At 41.7% G+C, this 20344-nt stretch overlaps 1 protein-coding gene across 1 annotated transcript; it reads left to right on the plus strand.

Moving 5' to 3' along the window:
* The first annotated feature begins 4476 nt into the window (after positions 1–4476).
* LOC121868278 (endoglucanase A-like) lies at positions 4477–12766 on the plus strand. The gene is made up of 15 exons (XM_042368702.1): positions 4477–4576; positions 4831–4976; positions 5098–5260; positions 5552–5634; positions 6682–6826; positions 6945–7040; positions 7203–7291; positions 8009–8102; positions 8804–8862; positions 9426–9544; positions 10009–10174; positions 10732–10899; positions 11044–11189; positions 12139–12247; positions 12577–12766. Exons 1-15 carry the CDS (start codon positions 4516–4518, stop codon positions 12682–12684), a joined length of 1752 nt encoding a protein of 583 aa, XP_042224636.1. The 5' UTR covers positions 4477–4515; the 3' UTR covers positions 12685–12766.
* The last annotated feature ends 7578 nt before the right edge of the window (positions 12767–20344 follow it).

The following is a 20344-nucleotide window of genomic DNA, read 5'->3' on the forward strand; positions in this document are numbered from 1 at the left end:
TTATAGTTTCAATGAGTTACACCTGAAGTGTGGGATTCCTGCCTCCATTCTTCCCAATTCTGAACTGACAACATTGCACGATGTGTTGAGGATACCACACACCTCTTGGACTTGTGTCGTAATACAGCACTACACCAGTTTAAATCTTAACAATAAACAACCTAATTGAACAACACTATTCTTCTGGAAGCTCCACGTCACGCAAGAATCAATCAGTGCTACCAACATCAACCAGTACTACCAACATCAACCAGTACTACCAACATCAACCAGAACTACCAACATCAACCAGTACTACCAACATCAACCAGTGCTACCAACATCAACCAGTACTACCAACATCAACCAGTACTACCAACATCAACCAGTGCTACCAACATCAACCAGTACTACCAACATCAACCAGTACTACCAACATCAACCAGTACTACCAACATCAACCAGTACTACCAACATCAACCAGTACTTGCCCAACCAATATTCTGATATAAAAGAGAGTCTTTCTGAGATAACTCCTAAAGTGAAATGAAGGAGACAGTGAAAGATAGAAAGGTAATATAAGAGACAGACAGACAGACAGATAGACAGACAGACAGACAGACAGAAAATAAAATATAGCTTTTGCTTGTAAGTGAAAGAAGAAATATTACACAACATACACGTGTATAGTTATGATTTAGTCTACAAAGTGTTAATCCAACCAAATAATAACAAGAGAAATGTTAGGTCGGTAAGACACACCTGCGAACAAGGGACAAGAAAGAAAGCATGAAAAGGCATGGAAAGAAGGAGATGGAGAAGTGGGAAGAAGAAGAAGAACAGCAACAACAACAACAAGACATGGCAAACTCTATTAAGAAGGAAGAAAATAGAAAGAGAAAAATAAAAAGAAACAAAAAACTTTAAATAAGAAGATGCAGAAGTAGAGAGAATAAACGAAAAAACAAAAACAAACGAGACAAGTTAAGAAAGAAGTGGGAGAAGGAAGGGAAAGAGAATTAACCGGACAACACAACGCCAAATGAGTATCGGACAGAGGACGGAAGGAAAGAGTTTTGTTGTGTGTTACTATGGAAACCCGATATTTGCGCCAGGAATTATCTTAAGGTGAGGGAGGCAAGAGAATATAATGATGAACTCAAGAGGAGGAAGACTATGGTATTATTTCCGACGAGGATGGAGATAGAGGAAGAGAGCGTTAAGAGAAATGAAATAATATGATAATGGAGAAGAGAAGACCACTTAAAGATAGACAAAGACAGGGTGATGCATAAGAACATAAGAGTGAAGGAAACTGCCCGGGACCTATTGACCTATACTGGGTAGTCCCGTTTACACCCAACCCCTATCCATCACATATCCATCCAACCGATGTTTGAAGCTATCCAGCGTATTCGAGTTATTGATTATGTTTGGTAACTTGTTCCACTCATCCACTAATCTATTTCCAAACCATTGTTTACTTATCTCGCGCCTAAATCTAAATTTGTCTAATTTAAAACCATTGCTACACATAAGGAGCGTGAAAAAAGTACGGAGAATATAAAGGGAGAAAGAAAGAAAAATGGAAAAGGGAGAGATACAGACAGAGAGAGGGAGAAAGAGAGGGAGAGAGAAAAGGAGAGAGAGAGATCACTGAAAGAGGAGGAGGAGGAGAGGCTTCACCTTTAGGTTCGCAAGACTCAACAAAAAAAAACTTCTGGGAGAATGAATAAAAGTTTTGTTTAAATTTTTCTCTCGAGTTAGTTGTGTTTGACTGTTTCCAGTGGCGCTTTTGTTCTGAGTGATGGTAATGGTGGTGGTGGTGGTGGTGGTGGAGATGATGGAGGTGGTGGTTGTGGTGGAGGTGGTGGTGGTGGTGGTGGTGGGTGGTGGTGGTGGTGGTGGAGGTGGTGGTTGTGGTGGTGGAGGAGATGGTGGAGGTGGTGGTTGTGGTGGAGGATGGTGGTGAGTGGTGGTGGTGGTGGTGGAGGGAGGTGGTGGTGGTGGTGGGGTGGTGGTTGTGGTGGTGGAGGGAGGAGGTGGTGGAGGTGGTGGTGGTGGTGGTGGTGGTGGTGGTGGTGGTGGTGGTGGTGGTGGTGGTGGTGGTGGGTGTGGTGGTGGTGGTGGTGGTGGTGTGGTGTGGTGGTGGGTGGTGGTGGTGGTGGTGGTGGTGGTGGTGGTCAGTCGTCGTAGCAATCGTGATGGGGATGATGATAGCACTGTCTATAATGTGTGTGTGTGTGTGTGTGTGTGTGTGTGTGTGTGTGTGTGTGTGTGTGTGTGTGTGTGTGTGTGTGTGTGTGTGTGTGTGTGTGTGTGTGTGTGTGTGTGTGTGTACTCCTCACATTTATATTCATTGAGAGTTAAAGCCGTATACATCATGAAAAATACGTTAGACAACAATTAGCCACGAGACAAACACAGACATTAGGTAATTGCCATAAGAGCCTCAGGTGATGCCAAGACTCTATCACAAACTCCTTCACAGCGTTAATGGAGGAGGGGACTTATGCTGTTATAGCCCTGAGGGAGTCGGGCCATATAATTGCTCCTCCGTCGATGTTCCTCCTCTGAAAGTTAGGTTAACTTAGGTTTGATTAGGTTAGCTTAAATTAAATCAGGCTATGTTGGTTTACGTTAAGTTATTTTAGGTTAGGTTACTGTTCACATGACAATAAAAACTATATGCCAATTGTTAAGATCATGGAATCTGCGTTCAACTAAAATATATCCAGTAAAGAGTAAAGATGAAGGTTATATTTCATCTCAGGTCTTCTGGCGTCACGAAATGTTTTCATAGTCTGGTAAAACTTGAGACGACTTTCTTACTTGATGAATAAACTTTCTCTCTGTAATTTTTTTAGACTGATGGAAAAAATTGGACATACACACACACACACACACACACACATACACACACGATTTCTTGTATCAACTTTAGGAGGATAACAACAAACGGATATATTTACACTTCTCAATACCAGCGTCATGAACGATAACTCTGGTGAAGATAAGACGCCATGACGTCAAGACAAATTAAGATGGAAATAAGATAAACAGGAGAACCACACGTCAGAGAAGACTATCAGAGAAACAAGATAAGGTTATTGTATTTTTTTTTTCCAGGCCAGTGAACAGTTCTCTTGGTTGGCTTAATGAGAGATACTGGAAGGAGAAGTTCTCTCTTGGCTGGCTTGGGTCTTTCCTGCACCACACTACACTTGTACGATTATTGCAGCAACAAGAATATTCCTCATTTCAATTCCTTATTATATCATCATCATCATCATCATCATCATCATCATCATCATCATCATCATCATCATCATCATCATCATCATCATCAATCATCATCATCATCATCATCATCATCATCAATCATCATCATCATAACAAAATGCCATAGTATTATAGAATTCTTTGTTATTATTATACCTAAAGGTTAAAAGACAATATTCCTCCCCCAACATGACATGTGAGCTGGGTTGCCTGTCCGTCAGCCTTCACTCTAACATTTAAGTTAGTGAAAATGTTGCAGGAGATAGGTAACGTCCACGACCAGCCCCGCGTTAATGATCACCTCTCGCTCACCCTAGTTTCTAATATGATTTTCTTGATATTTTATTACACGTCATGACTTCACTCACTTCACTGACACTAAGAGATTAAATATTATATATGATGGAGTAGACTCTACGATGTTCACCTGTAATAAAGGTTCACCGTGACTTACAACCATTTCATTGTCATCTAAAAATACAGTCGCCAGCTGTGACCTTGGTGGGCTCAGCCCGTGAGAGAACTGTTAACACACACACACACACACAAATGGATCTCTACAACAACCCTTGTACGTCAACAGGCATGTAGAAATAAGAATACGCACAGGTTAGTATTTCCACAAAATGTTGAATTGTTTGCCATTACCATAAATCTATGTGATAATATAATTATAAGGTTAATAAATTATTTCAGATTTACAGTTTAAGGAGTAAAACTTGTGAATCACGCACTTGAAACTCTCATCGCTGTGATCAGTTAATCTTTCAACAATGGTTCACGCAGTGTATCAACATTCTAAACACTACAGGATGTATGTAATTCATTAATTTTTCTCTGTCGAAGACAAAGCTCACTAGAACCCTAAGGCCACTTGTTACGGTTCTTTGGGAAGATTTAGTAGCTTCTTGTCAGTAGTAGTGTCAAAAAGTGACAAATAAATGGTACAAAAGAAAATTGAAGAATTTGACATTGATTCATTATCAAGAAAAAATAAATGTTTTATTAAATAGTACATGCATTTTTTTTTCATTATAATATAAAGATGATTGATTTAATATTTCAAAATTGATAAATCAGCTTTGAGGGAGCGAGAAAACATATGACAGTCCTCAAGTGAGACGGAAATCACTTGCAAAAAGAGAGATGTTATCAACTTCTGAAGTGACTGAAGATAACATGGAGGCCGCCCCGAGAGATATATAAGTGGAGGAGACGTCGCCTCTCGTCACCAGTGTGTCTCAGACCGCAGACATGACCAGTGTCCTCGTCCACGTCCTGCTGGGGGTCGTCAGCCTCACCCTCCTACACACAGGTACTGACTCAGGTCGTCAGCCTCACCCTCCTCCACACAGGTACTGACTCAGGCCGTCAGCCTCACCCTCCTACACACAGGTACTGACTCAGGTCGTCAGCCTCACCCTCCTCCACACAGGTACTGACTCAGGTCGTCAGCCTCACCCTCCTACACACAGGTACTGACTCAGGTCGTCAGCCTCACCCTCCTACACTGGCAGTATCATGCAGGAGTTACTTTGTCACCAAAACTTTACATTGCTCACCCTGCAGGAGCGGAGGCCCAGATGTGTGCAACCATCACCATGATGCAAGAGAATGTGAACGACTACATGGGAAACTTCACTGCAGATGGCGCGATACGTATGGACGGTCTCGACGTCACCTTTGAGTTCGATATCGCTCCAAAGAGCGTGTCTGTGAGTGCACATTCTGAGTTCTTATTTCTTATGAGCAGTTAAGTAAGTGAATGTCATTTACATGTGAGTTAGTCTTTCTACATAACGACTCGTTCCTCGCACATTCCCTTCATTGCCACAGTTCTGGGATGGTAAAATAGCAAAGGTAGACGACACACACTACAGGATGACTAACGACCTGTTCTTCGAGACGGGCGTCTACGTCAGCTTCCACTTCCAGGTGACTTACACCGATACCAAACCCAATGTCATCGCTATTGACATGGCAGGCCAAGACGTGTGTGGTGAGTGAGCAAGATGCTTTGGTTTTATGCCATGTATGAGAGGACAAACCTGATAATGTAGCGAAAAGAAATATTATAGAAACATTTATGAAATATAATTCGTGTAAATTCATTATAAAACTAATATGCCTATTAAGGATTAACTGAATGTAATTATCATAATTCTCAAACATAGTCAAACTCTGGTACATAAATAAGGGTTAACGAGACGGAGACCTTCCCTCACCCCTATAAACCTCTCCCTGTGGTCTCTGTCTTCCCCCAGTCATCTATAACATTTTCCACACACAGATGGAACGTTCGGCTTTACTACCATGGAACCCTACACCAACCCTTGTGCGCCCACAGGCATGAAGAAATACGACTACGCCCAGGTCAGTACTTCCACAAATTGTTGAATCGTATGGAACTACCGCTGATTTATGTGGTACTATTTCTCTATTATTATGACTTAGTGTATTAAGAGTAAGTGTTCTGGGTACTAAAACCCTTGAATATATAGAGGTAGTTCTTGCTATATTGATTTGGGTACAGTAATTACAAACCGTTACATAAACAACTTGACCCAATAAATACCTCACTTAATCATCATCTAGCTGTCGTGTGTCTTGGGTTAATTATCTCATAGCGATAATCCCAGCATTACTTATTTTATTATTGGGGAGAGGAGGGGGATAGGGAGAGGATGGCGCGGGGATTGGGGGAGGGGAGGGTGGGTGAGGGGTGGGGGGGGAGGGGGCGGAACGCAAGTTTAGCTGATTTATAAGTAGGAGGCAACTTCTAGAGAAAAACAATGTGGGGCATAAATGAATATCTAGGTAAAGTTTGGTTACCGAAGAAAGTCTTAAATGAAATAAAATAAATTAATGATATGCGTATCTAATAATTCCCGTAGAATTATGTGGATAATAAAAGTTATCTCCAAAACACATAACAAGATAACTGACTATACCTTGAATTTCAAATCTTTATACTGTACCTATGACTACAGTGAGGAGATACAGTATCTTGAATATGAACGATTATCTAGTTCTTATGTAAGAGAATTTGAACCTTTTACCAGAGAGATCTTAAATGTTTTAGTGACGTATTATCGTCATTGTTATGTTCAGGCTGATTTTGGGACGCGTCCTTGAATTACACATTTTTATAAAGGTTGTCTCACCTCTCTCTTTTATTTCTGAAAACTCATAACTTATTTGTCGTTAAGGTAACAACTAGAGATTTGTACTTAATAAATCTGGCAGTTATAGCACCTAAAGCTAAGACAATGTATACAGTGCTCAATAACCTTGGCACTTATAGCACCTAAAACTAAGCTCTAGTGAATGATGCTTAATAAAGCTGGCAGAGGAGGCACCCAAACCTTAACAACAACAGAGCTCTGAGTCTCTCTTACCTGATCCTCTCCTCACCCTCAGGCTTTATGTGAGTCCTTCCTGTTCTACGAGGCTCAGAGGTCGGGACATTTGCCAGAAGACCAGCGCGTTTCTCCCTGGAGGTGGGACTCTGCCCTGGACGACGGCTCAGATGTGGGTCATGACCTAAGTGGCGGCTACTTCGACGGTGAGAGAGAGAGAGAGAGAGGCCGTCATCAAGTGATAAACAATATACCTAAATACATCCAGCAGATGTACCAACACTTGACCTTCCAGCCTGACTCAGGATCATATCTCCCCAACAGCTGGTGACCACGTCAAGTTCGGCTTCCCGATGGCCTACACAGCCACCGTCCTGGCCTGGGGACTCATAGACTTTGCTGAAGGATACGAGGCAGCTGGTGAGTAAAACCTTACGTTAAGTTTGGCTTTTAGGTGTTATAGTACACCCGGTTTAAAATAATATATATGCATACAGCAAATTGTATTTAGATATCAATAAGAAATGAAAACTTCAAACACATGTAGTTCAATTGGTCTTACTGAGGTTGGTGGTCACACAGGTCAGACGGACTACGGTCGTGCGGCCGTCAAGTGGGCCACTGACTACTTCCTCAAGGCCCACACCGCTGAGTACCAACTGTACGGCCAGGTGCGTTTTAAAACAATTCTTATCTTAAGCTGGTGACAGTCTTAACCAACATACTTTTTATCTATTTTCTTAAACACTTATTGGGAAACATTGCATCTGTCGAGGATCAGAGCCATTGATAGATAGATAGATGGATAGATATTTTATTGACCATAAATTATAAATATAGAGTTTACAGTAAAATTTTACATAATATGGTCCAAATGCAAATGCTTTAAAACACCAAACATTAATAAAAGTTCACTGATTCAACCAGTAACACAAAAAACAGAGGAAAACCACGAGTAAATAAAGTAAAAAAAAATAACTACAAGTAAAATAAACTAAAACATACAAAATAATTCTCCAATGAAATGTTAGGAGGATTAACTTAGTCGTATATTCCCTGTAGAAAAGACAAGAGACACTGAAAGTTGTATATGGATTTTTTTTTTACTGGAACAGATTGTGTGATGTCTTGACTATCACTCGTATCTCTTTGTTTCCAGCTTTCTTACACTTTATATAAATAGGACCACCTTGTTATGTTCATAGGTGCTCCCTAAAGGAAATATAATGTGATGTATTTTTTTCCCTTTAGAATAAGAGACAATCAACACGTAAATAACAAACAAATTTATCTCATTAATTAGGTGTTTGTGTATAACAGAATTTCTCTCTTGTACAATATTTATTATGTCTTTGTTCTTTGGTAATTACTTTTTTCATGGTCATCAGGTCGGTAAGGGAGACACTGACCACGCCTTCTGGGGCCGCCCTGAGGATATGCACATGACCCGACCCTCCTGGAAGATCGACAGAGAGGCTCCAGGTAAGGACGGTCGAGAGCTGTGTAATTAACACCTTTTGACGACGACTGAACCTACACAACTCAGACATCTCTGATCATCTGAATTAACGATATAGACTCCTGGCTGTGTCTGTAACTGAGGTTTATGGCTTTCAAGTTAATTTTATATATGATATTCACTTTAATATTGTATATATTAGTTGAGGAATATTGCAATACCTTCTTGGGTTATTTTACAAGATGACAGTTGTTGTTATCTTGATATTACGTCTTATGCACAAATCACTGAGAAGAGTTGAGACTGTTACTACCTCTGTCAGTCTTAGATACGGATGATTAGGGACACCAGGGATCGTTCTAACTTTCTAAACTAAGTTACGTTTCATATATAATAGAAGTTGGCTTGAGTTCTTTGGGCAAAATGACTTAGGTGCTGTTTGTTCCTGGACTAATTTTCTAAGAAAAAAAAAAATTGACAACATGAATATTTCTCAGTCTATGATTACTTTAGTCATGGGACTGTTTGACAAAGCCGTTGTTCTTCGTTATAGTTATTTATTTAAGACTCTTCAGGCAGTCTCTGGTTCCAGGATTCTGAGTTAATGATTTTTCAGGGAGTTTCGACATTCCGAAGTCTTAGTAGTCATCATGAATCATTAGTGTCGTCTCTGATACAAACGTCATTTGTGTTAAAACTCAACAGTCGTTTCCTTCTCCTACAGGGACTGAGTTGGCTTGTGAGACCGCCGCCGCCCTTGCTGCTGCCTCCATCATCTTCAAGGTATTCTACTAACCTGCCTAGATCTACCTCACGCTTCTCCGATATGTTATTTTATTGCCTTAATACAATCATTTAACGTAAAGTAAATTTTATCTAAACTTTATTTAGACATACGCAAATTTTCATTTGAGAATTACATAGTATACACTGTAAGATCATAAAATTACAAACATTCTGATTGTAACTTTCTACAAACAAAATCATGAGTGGCTTTATTAACCTTTCATCATTTCTTGTCGTAATTTTCCATAGTTATTGACTAGTTAATCGACTTACTAAGAATGCGTGCTAGAAAACCTTGTGTGAAGCACAGGAATGCCAGTGTTCCTCCACAAGGTTCATGTAATATAAGATTCTCAGTAGGGAACAGTGTACAGGTTTATCTTTGGTTAGCTTCACATGCTTACATATACAATTCTTGCCCTATCAATCTTCTTACCAAATGACCTTAGTTGTTGAAGCGCACTAACACATTATATTTACAACTTATCTTATGTATTGGTGTTTATGCAAGAGAGAAAATATGTATGGATCCCATTGATACGATTATAAACACCTTACAGGAGGATGACCCCGACTACTCGGCTGAGATGTTGGAGGTGGCCAAGGAGCTCTATGCCTTCGGCGACGAGTACCGTCTGGAGTACCACAAGTCCATCACTGACGCCTCCAACTTCTACAGGTAAAGTGTGTCACTCTGTTACACTGCAATTATATTTTTCGTGTCATTAGCTTTTTTAGTAATTAACTGTTCATACTACAGTGGATATTTCTTGTTCACACGTGAGTTGACTCGTTATCCCTAAGACTTGTAACTCATTTTAGTGACACATAATAACCTGGTGGTGTACCTCAGGTCAGTGACACATAATAACCTGGTGGTGTACCTCAGGTTAGTGACACATAATAACCTGGTGGTGTACCTCAGGTCAGTGACACATAATAACCTGGTGGTGTACCTCAGGTCAGTGACACATAATAACCTGGTGGTGTACCTCAGGTCAGTGACACATAATAACCTGGTGGTGTACCTCAGGTCAGTGACACATAATAACCTGGTGGTGTACCTCAGGTTAGTGACACATAATAACCTGGTGGTGTACCTCAGGTCAGTGACATAATAACCTGGTGGTGTATCACCTACAGGTCGTGGAGCGGGTACGGAGACGAGCTGCTGTGGGGCGCACTGTGGCTGTACCGCGCCACAGGAGACGACACCTACCTCACCAAGGCTCAGGAGGCCTGGGATGAGTTTAACCTGGCAGAAGACGCGCTGCAGTTCTCCTGGGACGACAAGAAGGCTGGCGCCTATGTAAGTATTTTCCTCTGGTAACACTGTGTATTCAGTGAGAAGTGAAAAAAAAAACATGCATAGATACGTGATCATTTAATAAGCTCACACAATTAACATGACACCTGCCACATGAAGGTTGTAAATCCTTCATTACTTATCATTGATAAACTACCTCTATGAAGTATCCTTTTTTATCAGTCATGTGAGTTGTTGGCAAGTGTTACGACAAAGATCTCACTGGTAGTTGGTATTAGTTTCAGTGGGATGTGTTCCCACTCTGGCCTGTAGAGGACTCAGTGGTCTTGTTCCAAAGTTTATGGTGTAACTCCTTCAGTCCATCTCATAGAATCTCATTGGTTGGTCTTAATTAAATATATATTGAGTCACCTCTATTCTCTGTAAAACTGTGCACATGCAGTCAACAGTTACACCTCCAACAACAGCAAAATATCCAAACTTCCCCGATCTAGCGTCGTATGTTGTGCTGACTGAAACTTTGTTGGCGGGTCTCGGCTGGCCATGCCATGTGTTAACTTTCATCTCAAGTGCAGTAAATTAACTTTGGCCTCACACAGGCGCTGGGCTCGATGGTGGACCCAGACAACACTATGTACGCTGATGCCCTGAAGGCCTTCCTGGAGTACCTGAAGAACGACGCCAAGTACACTCCAGGCGGCCTTATCTTCCTGGACCCGTGGGGCTCCAACCGTCACGCCGGCAACGTTGCCTTCATCTCTCTCTGGGTCAGTTTATTATCACTAATATAACTTTCTGGACTGTAAGAATTATCTGCTAGTGTTTAATATTAATGCTAAGTTTATTGATAAGTTTTATGAAGAAATGTTAATGACTGACAGAGTTAACTGAACTATGTGTTTGATGACCAGGCGGCCAAGTACGGAGACCCAGCAGACGCGGACGCCAACAGGGAGTGGGCTGAGGGCCAGATCGGTTACCTTCTGGGTGACTTCGGTCACTCCTTCGTCGTGGGCTTTGGTGTAGACCCTCCCTCACACCCCCACCACCGCTCCAGGTACACACTCTACCTCTCTATTACCATCACCCACATGATGTACACTCTACCTCTCTATTACCATCACCCACATGATGTACACTCTACCTCTCTATTACCATCACCCACATGATGTACACTCTACCTCTCTATTACCATCACCCACATGATGTACACTCTACCTCTCTATTACCATCACCCACATGATGTACACTCTACCTCTCTATTACCATCACCCACATGATGTACACTCTACCTCTCTATTACCATCACCCACATGATGTACCATCACCCACCATGATGTACTACTACCATCACCCACCTCTCTATTACCATCACCCACATGATGTACACTCTACCTCTCTATTACCATCACCCACATGATGTACACTCTACCTCTCTATTACCATCACCCACATGATGTACACTCTACCTCTCTATTACCATCACCCACATGATGTACACTCTACCTCTCTATTACCATCACCCACATGATGTACACTCTACTGCTCTACTCTACATGATGGCTTATTTTTTTTATTATTACCCCATAATATCCCAGCTCGTTATATTATGCGGAAGGTTTTTTCTGTAGGATTCGCCTCGGTAAAGGTAAAACAATGTCTGTTTGATGGAATTGTCTTCCCCAAAACGAAATAGAAAAATGATTGGATATAAATAAAATATCAGTGCAAGATTAAATAACAGGTATATATTGTCTAACATTTGCTCATATTCATCAGTGAGGCAATACACAGATCTCCGCTGTCTATTCCTTGGCAGTAATTTAAGATGACGCTCTGCACCTGTCGGAAATTCTAGAAGTTGTCTGTCAGAAGAAAACGAGACCTATTGAATGGTGCTTCATAACTCATACAGCTGTAATTCCAACAGCAACATCTCCTAGACTCCAACAAACTCGACCAACAGCTGATTATTGCTAACCTCAGCCTTGGTCTTCCTTCCTCAGCTCGTGCCCGATACCTCCACAGTCTTGCCTGCACCATGACTGGGGCTGGACCCAACCAGGACCAAACCCTCATACCCTCTTCGGCGCCCTCGTTGGTGGTCCTGACAACGTAAGTCTCATTTGATTGGTGCAGGTGTGGCTGAGACAAATCTTCATCCCTCAGACTGAACTGTTACTGCTGCAGGTCGTCCCTCTTGTGATTATTATTCAGTGTCAGGTGTCATAAGCCAAGAACAGTTATAACACCTCCCTAGCCTTTGTCATTCACAAGTATGCCCCTATTCCTTGACCATACTTATTGTGATATCAGAGCACAGGTCCCACTCTCTTTTTCTCCTCTAACCATTATAATTTTGCTCCTTAATCCATATTGATATACTGCTGTGGCCTCACCCAAGGCTCTAAGTACAGATATACAATGTTTCCTTCTCTCCACAGTCTGATACCTATGAGGACAAACGCACAGACTACCAGCACAACGAGGTGGCCTGTGACTACAACGCCGCCTACACTGGGTGTCTGGCCGCCATTATCGAGAAGAAATAACCAGCCGACTCCGGTGCTTTAATTCACTCATCTTTGTCTGTGTAATTCTTGTCTTTGCATAAATATAAGAAAATATGAATTATTAGTTCTTCTTTATAAGCCTAACTGGTTCACTGAATTACTTACCATTTTCCCGGCCTCAACAGATTGGTGTCTAATTGCCTCTAAGCCATATCCTGAATAAATAGTTTGAAAAGTGTCAATATTGACTTGTTGAGGGAAAACGTTACTCTCAATTTTACCCATTCATATTTTATTATCCTTTCATCCTTAAGTATGTGGTTAAACTCGTTTTATTCATTCAGTAAATTTCAAGTATTTGTTTTTTATTACACTTTAACATTCTCCTGTAGCACCACTTATTGAAGGTCTCACCTCCTTCTGATGTCTAGTGAAAGTGCCCATAATTTCGACCCATACACCAGCACTCATTAAGTAGTTACACTTTAGCGGACATTTTCTCAACTTAGAATTATTGTTCCTTCTGTTTGACTTACTCTTGTTTTAGTTTATCGCTGACATCAACCATCCCAACTAATATTACTCTCCCAGATACACACAAAATCCTACATCCGTATTAAGATATTTGGTGGTAATAGTGATTATGAAATTCTTTATAAAAACTCTTTATTATCAACACGATGCTGTATTGGTGGTAAATATTGTACTGACTTATTTAATGTTAGATATGAGGTTATGATGATGTAATAAATGTTTATGACAAAATAGTATTAAATATTCGTCAAGCAATTCATGCTCGTGTTATTACAGATAGTTAAAAGGTGTTGAATGTGATATTAAACCGATTAGAGGAAAAGGATAAAAAATACAATATTGGGTTAGAATCGAGGCTGTAAAGGTGGAAGTGATGAGGGAAGAAATGGTTGCTTTTAACTATATTAAAATCAACATCACGGTAGGCGACAGGGAAGTAATGTGCTTTACTCAATTAAATATTTCTTCATAAACTTCAAAAATGATATAGAAATTTTGTAAACATTTCTAAGCCGCTTCGGATCTGGCGTCAAAAAGTTGACTTACGGATAATTAGACTTGGTAATGACTCTTAAGTGTGTGTGTGTGTGTGTGTGTGTGTGTGTGTGTGTGTGTGTGTGTGTGTGTGTGTGTAGGATGTAATAATAATAATAATAATAATAATAATAATAATAATAATAATAATAATAATAATAATAATAATAATAATAATAATAATAATAATAATAATAATAATAATAATAATAATAATAATAATAAAGTGGTTTTACAGGAGAGCGCCAGCAGTGAAAATGAACAGTGCAAAATAGTTTATAACATGTAATTATAATTCTCACGGCAACACTCAGCATTGACACAGAGCCTAACAGATGAGTCACAGAGCACACACTGTTATGCAAGCAGTCTGACACAATCCCAGCAACACACAATAATCACCACAACACCTTAACACAACAATCCCAGCAACACACAACATAACCACAACACCTTAACACAATAATCCCAGCGGATGACCCAACAATCACAGCAGCAGTAGATCTGAGTTGCAGCTGCCCTGAGAGCCCCTTGTCTATACTGGTGTCGTCTCAACCGTCTGTAATTGGCTGGGGATTTGGCTGTCAGCTGAGTGAACAGGAGGTGTGTGAGCCCGTGACAGGGAACGTCAGGGACAGTTGATCTCATGTCTATATCAGCCATCCAGGTAAGGCTGTTAATTATAATGTGTAGAGGGAAGAGGACTCGCTAGGGCCTTACGAGTGTGTCCTTGTGTTAGAAGAGGGAAGATATGTGACTCTCTCTCTCTCTCTCTCCTCCTAGATGTCAGTAAGGCAGAGCGGGCGGGCTACTCCTCCCAGCCGTGCCCTATAACTTGCCTCCCTCGACCTGGTGAACACAGTAACTTTGTCCTCCATGACTTTTATATATCGATAAAGCAATGTTTACTATATCTCGGGTCAGATCCATAAATGAATCTGTACCTGTATCTGACATTTTCGGAAGTCGTTACGTTGATCTTAAAGAGACAGAGTGAATAAAGTAGTAAAATAGTTCTAGAGGTGAAGAGGGAGAAGGGGAAGACAGGATGGGAGGAAGCGAGGGGGAAGGGAAAGGGGGAGGGGATGGAGGAGGACGAGAAGGAAGGGAAAGGGGGGGGATGGGGGAGGGCAAGGGGAAGGAGGGTGTGGGGAATGTGAGTGGCAGGAGCAAAAGAGGGGGGAGGAAGAAGGGGGAGGGGATGGGGAGAGCGAGGGAGAGGGAAAGGGGGGAGGGTGAAAGGGGAGAGGGGAGAGGGGGGACATATCTGTTCTGAAGGCAGTGGAATTTCCAAAATTTTCCCCAGACGTTCCGAAGACGCTCTAGCCAGTATAGATCTAAAGGTCACCACCATTCATGTAATTTCCTTGAAAAATCACCCAGAATCTCTATGAATATCAAGTAATTATATAAAGAGGAAGGTTGATGTTTTCCTCCTGCACACTACCACCTGTACACTCAACAGTAGAAGGAGTACACTAACGGGTGCACCTCCTGAAGATGAAGGAACCTTTGGGTGTTCTGCCAAGGTGGTGGAATAGTCCCCAATATTTTCTGAAGATTAAAAACAACGTGACCAGCATATGTACATGGCCACCCTCCATCATAAATAGGAATAGGCTTTATAACATACATACATACATACAAACATACATACATACCTTAAAATCATCATAACAAGAGGTGTTCATATATCACCAAATCCAAAATATACAGAAACGTCGAACGAATAAGAATGTTCTCCGCAAAATATTCCCTAGCACAGCTTTTCTATATCAGCCAATACATCCCTTTAACAAATATTGATGAGGAAGTTTTCTATACGTCCACATCTACGTAAATCTCCATAACACGACCGTCCACGTGAAAGGCGGAGCAGGGGAGGGGAAATATATAGTACCAAGGAGCCGTAGGAATTTTACCGTGAAATATCTCCGAGATTATTGCTGGTTTTTGGAGGCTTGATTATAGGGAGGGAGGGAGGGAGGGAGGGAGGGATGGTGTGGGAGGGAAGGAGACAGTGGTGGTGTTAGTGGGAGGGAGGCAGTGAGCGGGAGGGAGTGATGGTGTGGGAAGGTGGGATGATGGCGTGGGAGGGAAGGGGGGGTGATGTGGGAGGAAGGGACTGGTGGTGTGGGAGAGAGGGAGAGAGTGGGAGGGAAGGAGTGACGGTATGGGAGGGAGAGAGATAGTATTGGTGTGGGAGAGAGGGAGTGAGTGGAAGAGAGAGAGGGATGAAGAGGAAGGGGGATGGTGTAGCAGGAAGGGATGATGTAGGAGGGAAGGAGGTAGTAGGATGGAGAGAGTGATGGTGTAGAAGGGAGGGAATGACTGAGTGGAAAGGAGTGAAGGAGGGAGAGGTAGGGATGGAGTGATTGATACTGTGAGAGGGACGGGGTGATGGAGTAGGAAGGAGGGAGAAATAGTGTAGGAGAAAGGAGGATATTGAGTGAGAGAGAGGGAGAGAAGGAGGGAGTTATTGAGTAGAGAGAGAGAGAGAGAGAAGGAGTTACTATATCTATATGTTACACAGACATACTCGGGGAAAAAGGTCCGCCCCCTCCCCTTCCTCTAGCAACATACTCTGATGGCAACACGCGCCATCTGGTAGTCAGCCCCGAGTTCAGGTGAATTAATTACACAGTTGGGATCATATGTGAAAATATCTACGTATCTCCTTCATTAACCCTTTAAGAGTTAGGGCGTTTCTCACAGTTGAATAACAATACCTTTGTGCGTAACGACTCCTAAAGGGTTAAGCATGATAGATTTTTAACCCATTGTACTTAATCTTTTATATCTTACTATTTTCCATAATTTTCGTGCATTTATTTGTCATTTGTCTTCCATTTTGCCTATCTCTCCCTTTTTCTTACATTGTTTTTTACAATTTATTTTTCTGATATTGCTGATATTACTAAAACAGAGCCACGTGCGGCCTTTGTGGCATTCACCCATGGAGTCAAGCATCGCTGGAATTACCTGATGCGCACTATCCCGGATATCGGACCCCTCCTCTACCCGGAAGAAGCCATCAGCGTCATTTTTTTTCCAAAATTAGTGAAACGCCATAACTAAACCCAGCAGAAGGGCACTCTTTGCACTACCACCGAGACTGGGAGGAATGGGATTAACCAATCCAGAGGAGCTTGCTGCCACCGAACATTAGAACTCAGTCACGCTCACGGCAGCCCTCACTGAGCACAAAATAGCCCAGAACGCAACAGGTGAGGTGGATACCAAGGAATTAAACAAGATTCGATAGTCCATTACGACAGATCGACAGCACACCCAAAGTGATAAATGCTGATGCTGTAAGTGCCATAGAACTTGAAAAAAAAGTATCTATAGCGCAGGAGGTGGGCGCCTCGAACTGGCTACCAACGTTACCAAAAAGGGCAAAAGGTTTCAGTCTAAATAAACAAGAATTCACAGATGCCATTGCTCTAAGGTACGGTAGGCCAGTTGAAGGTTTGCCCTCCCAATGCGTGTGTGGTTCTTCCTATGATATTAACCACGCCATGGTGGATCTCACAGCAAATATGTTGAAGGAAACCAGCAATGATGTCAGGGTAAAACCGCCCCTCCTTCCATTGGACGGTGAGATTTTCCATCACAGGACTTCAAACACATCCAACGAAGCTCGTGTTGACGTCAGTGTCCGAGGATTCTGGACGCGGGGACAGTGAGCCTTCTTTGACATAAGGATTTTCTATCCCATGGCCGCATGTCACCGTAACCTAGCTCGCGACGCTGCACACAGGAGGAACGAGAATGAAAAGATCGGTGCAAATGGGAAGAGAATTCTGAACGTTGATCAGGGCAGCTTCACTCCTCTGGTGTTCACAACCTCTGGTGGGGTGGAACCAAGTGCAAGATGTTTCTATGCCAGACTCGCGGAGGTGTAATCTGAACGGAAACAGCAGCCCAGAAGCTACGTTACAGCCTGGTTGAGAAGTCAACTCTCCTTCTCTCTGGTTAGATCTGCATTGCTCTGCCTCAGGGGAACGAGATCTTCGGCCCCAAAGCCGACAACTGCTGCAGATATTGACTATGAGGCAACAGTCACTGAATGCCGCATAGATCTGCGGCTCAACTAACTCAACACAGCCAGGATAGCTACTTATGTATTAGGATATTTAATATTAAGGTAATAAAATGGTGGCGAAGGTGTGGCTATTGGGGGAGGCTAGAGGCCATTTTAAAAAAATAAAGTAGTAGTTGTAGTACTAGAAGGTATGGCTCAAGGAGAGATTGGAGGATATTTAAACAAAGTAATAGCAGTAGTAGTAGGAGCAGTAGTAAAAATATTATTAATAATTATAGTAACACTCATAAAAATAACAAAAATAATAATAGTTATCTTCCTATTAAACATTCAACCACATTTCTTCTTTTCCTTCAACTTTATCACATATCCTTTATTTTCATTTTTGTCATGTCTCTCCAACACAGCCTCCCCTCTTCCCCTCTCACCACCACCTCAGTCAAAGGCTGTTAGGTCGGCAAGTCAACTCCATCCTAGTCGTTTTGGCTCACTTTCATCACGGATTTAAAGAGAAGGGGAAAAGGAGGGAGAGAGAAAGGGTTTAAAAAGACGATATTTAGGGAGATGTAGAGAGAGAAGGTGTGTCAAAAGGTGAGACTTGGATAGAGCGACTAACTGTGTGTGTGTGTGTGTGTGTGTGTGTGTGTGTGTGTGTGTGTGTGTGTGTGCTCTTGTTTTAAATAACTCTCTATTAATCAAACAAAATTTAAATAATTCTGTTCAATACAACTTGCATATTATATCTGTTATGAATATATTCAATGATACTGTTAACACAATCATTATTTATTAGTAATAATAGATCGTAGGTTTTATTTAACGTGTTTATTGTTCAGGGAAAATTAGCTTAAATTTACACTGTTGTAAACCTCTGACTATCACACGGAATTATTAATGACAGCGAGTGAACCATTAAGGAGTATTCTCACAGAATACTCCTTAAACATGTTCTTATTGACGTGTTATTCTGTTATCATGCATCTTTAAATATGTTCCCCCAGTCGACCCACAACACAACCCCTGAAGGTGTTGTGAACTCCGGCTATTACCATAATTTAAGTGTTTATTAAGAGTTTACGTTGGGGCACGGGAGGGGGGGGGGGTTACTGTACACCTGCAGGAATACACACTAATGACTTTGACCTTCGTTTAATGACCACCTGGATAAATAGATCACCTTTACTGCAAACACGGTGTGTAATTATGTCTTCTACAACTCCTACTACTACTACTACTACTACCACTACTACTACTAATAATAATTTTTTTAACGTGGCCTCCAGCCTCCCCCAATAGCCACACCTTCGCCGTCATTTTATTACCTTAAAATTAACTATCCTAATACATAAGTAGCTACCCTGGCTGTGTTGAGTTAGCTGAGCCGCAGATCTATGCGGCATTCAGTGACTGTAGCCTCATAGTCAATATCTGCAACTTTTACTACTACTACTACTACTACTACTACTTTTATTTATACTGTAAGGCAGAATTTACTACATCCATCCAGGTATAAAATGGCTTCTACATTTTCAAAGATTTTTAAAATAAAATAAAATTCCTCCAGTGGTTCCATACAGAAAGAAATTGTGCTCGTATTCTCGATACATTTTTTTTTCAAAAGGATAGAAATTTGCATAAAATGGGCCGCCGTGATTGCATCAACTCTATTACAGATGACATATTGATACGTGAACACACTCCTTAACGGCAAGGAAAACGTACATTCAGACACACACATAAACACAGCCATACACACGAATACGTACATAGTTATACAAACACACACACACACACACACACACACACACACATACTTCAGAATCTAACTATTTTCCTACTGTTGATGTAAAGAGCAAAAGATAAATTCTCATATGAACTAATATTTCTACACTGTTAATGGAGTCAGGTTAAATTGCCAGCACTTAACACACACTCAGGAGAGAACATAAAGATTATGCGTACGAAAATATGGTTGTGGGAGAAAAGGAGGTAGGAAAGGAGCCTTTGGTGTAGCCTTTGGTGGAGCCTTTGGTGTAGCCTTTGGTGGAGCCTTTGGTGGAGCCTTTGGTGTAGCCTTTGGTGGAGCCTTTGGTGTAGCCTTTGGTGGAGCCTTTGGTGTAGCCTTTGGTGGAGCCTTTGGTGGAGCTCTACTGAGGACGTCTACAGATGCGTGTTTTTGTTGACTGATACCTATGTTTAAGTGAGATAAAAAATGACAGACAGACAGACACACAGACACACTACTACTTTGCTGTCACTCGGAATCGAGTATGACGATCATCCAGCTATGGTAAAATAATATGGGTTATTAGGGATATCACCTACTGTAGGTTAGTGAGTTTTGAGGTGATTAAAGAGACCGATACGGGACCGGCAGCGTCGTCCACATGTGGAGGGCTCCATCTACTGTGGGAGCCCCTCCCACAACGTCCTTCCGACGATGGCACTTATCTGCCTCGGTTTGCAGTCGGGCAACAAGGGTGAGGTCGTCTGCATACTGACGTTCAGTAATGGAAGCTGCCGACACCTTTGTTCCTGCCTGGAGTCGTTTTATGTTCAAAAGACCCCCCTCACCCGGTACTC

This window comes from Homarus americanus, unplaced genomic scaffold (genome assembly GCF_018991925.1).
Source record: "Homarus americanus isolate GMGI-L3 unplaced genomic scaffold, GMGI_Hamer_2.0 scaffold19318, whole genome shotgun sequence".
Classification (NCBI taxonomy): Eukaryota; Metazoa; Arthropoda; class Malacostraca; order Decapoda; family Nephropidae; genus Homarus; species Homarus americanus.